The 8,836-nt window shown below is 43.6% G+C and overlaps 1 protein-coding gene across 1 annotated transcript; it reads right to left on the reverse strand.

Moving 5' to 3' along the window:
* Positions 1–3,893: 3,893 nt before the first annotated feature.
* On the reverse strand, positions 3,894–5,697 carry LOC137318159 (probable G-protein coupled receptor 139). The gene is made up of 2 exons (XM_067981119.1): positions 5,628–5,697; positions 3,894–4,795 (listed from the first exon to the last, which is right to left on the reverse strand). Exons 1-2 carry the CDS (start codon positions 5,695–5,697, stop codon positions 3,894–3,896), a joined length of 972 nt encoding a protein of 323 aa, XP_067837220.1.
* Between the last annotated feature and the right edge of the window lie 3,139 nt (positions 5,698–8,836).

Below are 8,836 nucleotides of genomic sequence, written 5' to 3' on the forward strand. Positions count from 1 at the left end.
TCTACAAATACATAAAGGGCAAAAGGGTAACTAGGGAGAGAGTAGGGCCTCTTAAGGATCAACAAGGTCATCTAAGTGCGGAACCACAAGAGATGGGTGAGATCCTGAATGAATATTTCACATCGGTATTTACGGGTGAGAAAGGCATGGATGTTAGGGAACTTGGGGAAATAAATAGTGATGTCTTGAGGAGTGTACATATTACAGAGAGGGAGGTGCTGGAAGTCTTAACGCGCATCAAGGTAGATAAATCTCCGGGACCTGATGAAATGTATCCCAGGACGTTATGGGAGGTTAGGGAGGAATTTGCGGGTCCCCTAGCAGAGATATTTGAATCATCCACCGCGACAGGTGAGGTGCCTGAAGATTGGAGGGTAGCAAATGTTGTGCCTTTGTTTAAGAAGGGCGGCAGGGAAAAGCCTGGGAACTACAGACCAGTGAGCCTGACATCTGTAGTGGGTAAGTTGTTAGAGGGTATTCTGAGGGACAGGATCTACAGGCATTTGGAGAGGCAGGGACTAATTAGGAACAGTCAGCATGGTTTTGTGAGAGGAAAATCATGTCTCACGAATTTGATTGAGTTTTTTGAAGGGGTAACCAAGAAGATAGATGAGGGCTGTGCAGTAGACGTGGTCTACATGGACTTCAGCAAAGCATTTGACAAGGTACCGCATGGTAGGTTGTTACATAAGGTTAAATCTCATGGGATCCAAGGTGAGGTAGCCAATTGGATACAAAATTGGCTTGACGACAGAAGACAGAGGGTGGTTGTCGAGGGTTGTTTTTCAAACTGGATGCCTGTGTCCAGCGGTGTGCCTCAGGGATCGGTGCTGGGTCCGCTGTTATTTGTTATTTATATTAATGATTTGGATGAGAATTTAGGAGGCATGGTTAGTAAGTTTGCAGACGACACCAAGATTGGTGGCATTGTGGACAGTGAAGAAGGTTATCTAGGATTGCAACGGGATCTTGATAAATTGGGCCAGTGGGCCGATAAATGGCAGATGGAGTTTAATTTAGATAAATGTGAGGTGATGCATTTTGGTAGATCGAATCGGGCCAGGACCTACTCCGTTAATGGTAGGGCGTTGGGGAGAGTTATAGAACAAAGAGATCTAGGAGTACAGATTCATAGCTCCTTGAAAGTGGAGTCACAGGTGGATAGGGTGGTGAAGAAGGCATTCAGCATGCTTGGTTTCATTGGTCAGAACATTGAATGCAGGAGTTGGGATGTCCTGTTGAAGTTGTACAGGGCATTGGTGAGGCCACACTTGGAGTACTGTGTACAGTTCTGGTCACCCTATTATAGAAAGGATATTATTAAACTAGAAAGAGTGCAGAAAAGATTTACTAGGATGCTACCGGGACTTGATGGTTTGACTTACAGGGAGAGGTTAGACAGACTGGGACTTTATTCCCTGGAGAGTAGGAGGTTAAGGGGTGATCTTATAGAAGTCTATAAAATAATGAGGGGCATAGATAAGGTCGATAGTCAAAATATTTTCCCAAAGGTAGGGGAGTCTATAACGAGGGGGCACAGATTTAAGGTGAGAGGGGAGAGATACAAAAGGATCCAGAGGGGCAATTTTTTCACTCAAAGGGTGGTGAGTGTCTGGAACGAGCTGCCAGAGGCAGTAGTAGAGGCGGGTACAATTTTGTCTTTTAAAAAGCATTTGGACAGTTACATGGGGAAGATGGGTATCGAGGGATATGGGCCAAGTGCAGGCAATTGGGACTAGCTTAGTGGTATAAACTGGGCGACATGGACATGTTGGGCCGAAGGGCCTGTTTCCATGTTGTAACTTCTATGATTCTATGAATCTTATAACACCAGGTTATAGTCCAACAGTTTTATTTGAAAATCACAAACTTTCGGAGGTTTTCTCCTTCGTCAGGTGAGTGTCGAGATTTATTGAAAATTACCGCATATATAGTCATAGACCAATGCCTCGTGATTACAGATAATCTTTCCAACTGCCCGTTATCAAGGCCATCAAATTAATTGAATAGTGTTCAGACAGAGAAACCTTAGATACCCCAGACAACTGAATCTACAAACGGCCAGAACCAAAGAAAAAGAGGGAGAGAGAGAGAGAAAACCATCAGAAAGGAAGAGAAAGAGAGAGAATGACCAGTCGTATTAAAAAAAAATAACTTTTTTTTCCCCTGGTGGGGTTACGTGTAGCGCGACATGAACCCAGATCCTGGTTGAGGCCGTCCTCATGGGTGCGGAACTTGGCTATCAATTTCTGCTCGACGATTTTGCGTTGTCTTGTGTCTCGAAGGCCGCCTTCAGAACGCTTAGCCGAAGATCGGAGGCTGAATGTCCTTGACTGCTGAAGTGTTCCCCGACTGGGAGGGAACCCTCCTGTCTGGCGATTGTTGCGCGGTGTCCGTTCATCCGTTGTCGCAGTGCCTGCATGGTCTCGCCAATATACCATGCTCCGGGGCATCCTTTCCTGCAACGTATGAGGTAGACAACGTTGGCCGAGTCAGAGGAGTATGAACCATGTACCTGGTGGGTGGTGTCGTCTCATGTGATGGTGGTATCTGTATCGATGATCTGGCATGTCTTGCAGAGGTTGCCGTGGCAGGGTTGTGTGGTCTCGTGGAAGCTGTTCTCCTGAAAGCTGGGTAATTTGCTGCGAACGATGGTCTGTTTGAGGTTCGGTGGCTGTTTGAATGCCAGAAGTGGAGGGGTGGGGATGGCCTAAGCGAGGTGTTCGTCGTCATCGATGACATGTTGAAGGCTGCGGAAAACATGGCGCAGATTCTCCGCTCCGGGGAAGAACTGGACGACGAAGGGTACTCTGTTGGTTGCGTCCAGTGTTTGTCTTCTGAGGAGGTCTATGCGATTTTTTGCTGTGGCCCGTCGCAACTGTCGATCGACGAGTCGAGCGTCATATCCCGTTCTTAAGAGGCGTCTTTCAACGTCTGTAGGTGTCCATCGCGTTCCTCCGCGTCTCCTTTGTCGTCCAGTACGTCCCCGGAGCGGAGAAACTGCGCCATGTTCTCCTCAGCCTTCAACATGTCATCGATGACGATCAACAAGTGACCGATAGAATTTAATGCAGAAAAGTCTGAGGTGATGTATTTTGGAAAGAAGAATGAGGGGAGACAATATAAACTGAATGATACAATTTTAAAGGAGGTGCAGGAACAGAGATAACTGGGCCTTTACGTACACAAATTTTTAAAGGTGGCGGACAAGTTGATGAGGCTGCTAAAAAATCACTCCGACCTTCGGCTTTCTAAAAAGAGGCAGAGATTACAAAAATAAGGAAGCTATGCAAAACCTTTATAAATATATCGTTAGGCCTCAGCTGGGGTATTCTGTCCAGTTCTGGGCACAACACTATAGGAAGGATGTCACGGACTTAGAGAGAGTGAAGAGGCGATTCACTTGAATGGTACCAGGGATGGGTGACTTCAGTTATGTGGAGATACTGGAGAAGCTGGGGTTGTTCTACTTAGAACAGAGAAGGTTAAGGCGTGAGTTAATAGAGGTGTTCAAAATGGTGATGGGTTTGAAAGAGTTTATTGGCAGAAACTCGATACAATGGCAGAAGGATTCATAACCAGAGGACACCGATTTAAGAACATTTGCAAAAGAAGCAGTTTGGAGATGAGGATTTTTTGAACCAGCGAGTTGTTCTGATCTGGAATGCACTGCCTGAAAGGGTAGCGGATGGAGATTCAATCTTAGCTTTCAAAAGGCATTTGCATAAATACTTGAAAAGTAAAAAAAATTCTGAGAAATTGGGAAAGAGCACAGAAGTGGAACTAATTGTATCGGTCTTTCATGAACAGGCACAGGCACGCTGGGCTGCAAGAATCTATAATTCTATATTTGAGCTTCAGTTAGGAGAGGAAGCTTAGGTTAGATTTTTCATTCATTTCACCAATCTCAGAATAAAAGTCCAAGGAAATGTCATCATCTTCTTCAGTTCTTCCCTGAATTTAGTTTGGGTAGCTGCATAAATACACGTGTTTGTGCAGGAACTCAAATACATAAGCAGATATCCGGTTTCAGTGCTGATATATGCAGGGGTTTCATAATCGCCTGGATAATGCACGGTGTTTGTCAGTTTGGTCGCTAAAAAACTCACTGCAGCTGTCAGCCACAACAGTATGAAACAGCCCGAAACCGTGAAGAGTAAAACGATGGATTTCCTTCGGTTCTCCATCTCTGGATCGCTCTGATTCTCACTGCTGCGACCGCGGATTCCCCTCCGGGCTCTACTGGCTACTACAATACGTCTGACTGTCAAACAATTGAACAGTAACATCAAAGCAAAAGGAAGCAATGGAATTAAAATACTGCGTAACCAAGAGTAGACGACGCCTGCAGGCTTTGAAAAAAAGTCCACTCTGGTGCGGCAACCCCAGTGAACATTGTTAATGATTCGTTCAGGTTCATATGCAAAGCAAAAGGGGATGTCCTTTAAACAGAACAGGGCACTGACGGTTGTTAAAACCGCAGACGCAGTTCTCACTGTGCAATATTTTGTTTTAAACTTCTGACAACATATCGCTACAAATCGGTCAAATGTGAACAAGACTGTGAACCACACCGTCATATCCAGCGCAGCAGCATTCATGTAAATAATGAACTTACAAACGGCAGTGTAGGACAGGAATGAATATGGAAAGTGATAACTTAAAACGTGATACACTATTACATTGAAAATGATGACCAGCAGCTCTGCTGTTGCCATGGCCACCATGTAGACAGAAATACATTTGGAAAGGCCGCAATTTCCTCTGGAGAGAATCACGATTGTCACCAGGTGCGCTGTAAGAAAGAGGAACAAGACGAAATTACCGGGGACACTCAGATAAATCTCAGAGCATATTGTGGAGAAATATTTAGATGTGTCCCTACGTGGGTTATGTGCACGGATTCTTTTTTTAATATAGGCGAACATTGACAACAGTTTGTTTAAAAGAAAGCAATCATGGAACAATGGAGGTACGAAAAACCCGCCGTCCTTCCAGTATCCTTCAGTCAGACATCGTCAAGTACTAAATATCATTTCATAGCAATTAATGGAAAGATATGAATTCAAATAAAACATTCAGCTGAGGCAAAGGCATTCAATTCAGGTCGAGACTGAGTTTTTTCTATTCATATTCGGCCCGAGGGAGCTGCTCGGTACCAGAGCGGGAGCTGGTGGAAAGGCGAAGGTTTTTTGCAGCCGTGGGGAAGAGAGCAGCTCCCTGAACGGCAATTATTTCTGAAATGATCTTACAAAGGCCCTTGTTGGGTGGAGGTGGCTGCAGACCGAGGAATTATTAACTTAAAGTGGACCGGGAACAAAGTTACAAATAAAATGATGTCCATGGATACTAAGCAACACGTTCTTTAATGATCGATGTATTGTTAATGGGGCCGGGGAATCAGTCTCTCCCTCCCTCGGTATAATGAAGAAAGTTGATCGCTCGTTGCCCACAAACTATCGACCAGAGCAGCGCCTCGCCGGCCTTGAGGACCGGTAAGATTCCTGCTGATATTCACCAACTTATCCCGGTGGATAAGTGACTCTGCAATGAGAACAATCTCGGAATCTGTTTCATTAACATTGAGACAGTCAACAGCTATTAAACAACAGGACTCATTGACTTACCGGGAACACCAAAGGCCGCGAGAACAGGGTAGTAGGTATTCTTTATCTGTAAAATTATTGGCAGTTCCATTATATATAATAATGGGTGAATCCTGTCCGGCTTTACGGTTCCGATTGGAGTGTATCTGAGATCCGTAAATATTCCCCCTTTATAGAACAATCGGTGTCCGGTGAGAAAATCAGGTTACGCAATATTTGGCATTAGTTACAGTCACTTAACAAACAAAGCGCGATTTTCGCTTCTGTGCGTTGGGAAGTCAATGGGGAAATTGCACATCTCCGTCCATGAAACTCCGTCGAATAACATCAATGAGCAGAAAGGAATCCAAGAGAAAATGCCCTGTGCGCATGCTCAGTGATACCGAAAGGATGCATTCCTCCCAGACTCCACGTTCAGTTCTTGAGGCATCCAATAATTCGGTGAAGTCTTCGATCATTCATTGCATAATGCCATTTGTTTTGTACTTTGATGATCACTGGTGATGACTCCGCTCTGATATTACTGGTGATGATTCGGCACTGACATTACGGGTGGTGACAGTACTGTAACATTAATGGAGATGACCCAAGGCTAACATTACTGGTTATCACCCTACCCTAACATTACTGATGGTGACCCTACTCTAACTTTATTGATAGTGGCCCGACCCTAACATTACTGATGGTGACCCTACTCTAACTTTATTGATAGTGGCCCTACCATAATATCGTGACCTTATCGATGGTGACCCTACAATAACAATACTGGTGGACACTCCACTCTAACGTTACTGGTGATGACCCTACACTAACATTACAGTTCGTGACCCTAATCTAACATTACTGATGGTGATCCGACCCGAACATTATTGATGGTGAACCTACCTTAACATTACTGGTAGTCACCCTATATTGCTGATGGCGATCCTACGCTAACATTATTGGGGGTGACCCTCTCAGCATCTACCTTTATAGTCTCCTCAAGGTCTTATATGTTTCCATAAGATTACCTCTCATTCTTCTCAACTCCAATGTATACAGGCCCAACTTGTCCAACCTTTAATCATAAGATAACACCCTCCACCCAGGAATCAGTGAAGTGAACCTTCTCTGAACCACCTCCAAAGTAATTATGACCTTTCTTAAATAAGGAGACCAAAACTGCACAAGGTATTCTATGTGTGGTCTCACCAATGCCCTGTACAACTGTAGCAAAACATCTCTACTTTTATATTCCATTCCCCTTGCAATAAACGACAACATTCCATTTGCCTTCCTAATCAGTTGTTGTACCTGCATACTAACTTTTTGTGATGCATGTACAAGGAAACCTAGATCGCTCTGTACCTAAGAATTCTGCAGTCTCTCTCCCTTTAAACAATACATTGCTTTTCTATTCGTCCTACCAAAGTGGACAAGTTCACGTTTTCCCACATTGTAGTCCAACTGTCAAATTGTTGTCACTCACTTAACCTCTCTATATCCCTTTGCAGACTCTTTATGTCCTCTTCACAAATTACTTTCGTACCTACTTTTGTGTCATCAGCAAATTTAGCAACCATACATTCGGTCTCATCATCCAAGTTATTGATACAGATTGTAAATAGTTGAGGCCCAAGCACTGATTCCTGTGGCTCTCCACTCGTTACATCTTACTAACCTAAAAAGGACCCATTTATGCCTACTCCCTGTTTCATGTTAGCTAACCAATCATTTATGCATGCTAATATGTTACACCCTACACCATGATCTCCAATTTTGTGTAGGAGCTTTTGATGTGGCACCTTGTCAAAAGCCTTCTGGAAATCCAAGGACACCACATCCACGGGATCCCCTTTATCCACGTTGCTTGTTACTTCCTCAAATAACTCTAATAAATTAGTCAAACACGATTTTCCTTTCACAAAGCCGTGTTGACTCTGCCTGATTGCATTGAGATTTTCTAAGTGCCCTGCTATAACCTCTTCAATAATAGATTCTAGCATTTTCCCCATGACAGAATTTAAGCTAACTGGCATATCGTTTTCTGCTTTCTGTCTCCCTCCTTTCTTGAATAGAGGAGTTACATTCGCTATTTTGCAAACTGATGGGACCATTCCAGAATCTCGGTAATTTTGGAAAATTAATACCAATCCATCTTCCATCTCTGCAGCCACTTATTTTAAGATCCTGGGATAATGTCCGTCAGGGCCTGGGGACTTGTCAGCTTTTAGTTCCAATATTTTTTTCAGAACCCTTTCCCTGGTGATTGGAAATGTTTTAAGTTCCTCCCTCCCTTTCACCTCTTGATTCACAATTATTTCTGGCATGCAATGTGTTTCCTCCACAGTGAAGACGGACTCAAAATATCTGTTCAATTCATCCACCATTTCCTTATTCTCCATTATTAATTCCCCAGACTCACTGTCTAGAGGACTGAAGCTCACTTCATTACTCTGTTCTATTTAAACTACCTGTAGAAACTCTAACGATCAGTTTTTATATTTCTAGCGAGCTTTCTCTCCGACTCCAAATTGTCCCTCCTTGGCTGTTTTTTATATTCTGTCCAATCTTCTGATCTGCCACTTATCTTCACGGAGTTGTATGCTTTTTCTTTCAATTTGATACTATCTTTAACTTCCTCAGTTTGCCATGGATGGTACGTCCTTTCCCTAGAGTCTTTCTTTCTCACTGGAATGTGTCTTTGCTGAGTGTTATGAAATATATCATAAAATGTCTGCCACTGCATCTCTACTGACCTATCCCTTAACCTAAGTTCGCAGTTCACTTTAGCCAGCTCTGCCTTCATGCACTCGCAATTGTGCTTATTTATGTTTGAAACACGAGTCTCAAACTTACTCTTCTCTCCCTCAAACTGAATGCGAAATTCAATCATATTGTGATCACTGCTACCAAGAGACTCCTTTACAATGAGGTCATGAATTAATCCTGTCTCATTACACATTACCAGATATAGAATATCCTGCCCTCTGGTTGGCTCGAGAAAGTGTTGCTCTAAGAAACTGGCCCGAAAGCACTCTATGAACTCATCTTCCAGGCTACCTTTGCCAATCCCATTCTTCCAATCTGTATGTGGAATAAAATCACCCATGATTACCGCTGTTCCTTTCTCAAAACCCCCATTATTTAGCCCTGTACACCCTGTCCTCTGTGTGGTTACTGTTAGGGGGCCTATAACCACTCCCACAAGTGATTTATTGCCTTTATTATGTCATATCTCCACCCAAAAT

Source organism: Heptranchias perlo, unplaced genomic scaffold (genome assembly GCF_035084215.1).
Source record: "Heptranchias perlo isolate sHepPer1 unplaced genomic scaffold, sHepPer1.hap1 HAP1_SCAFFOLD_66, whole genome shotgun sequence".
Lineage (NCBI taxonomy): Eukaryota > Metazoa > Chordata > Chondrichthyes > Hexanchiformes > Hexanchidae > Heptranchias > Heptranchias perlo.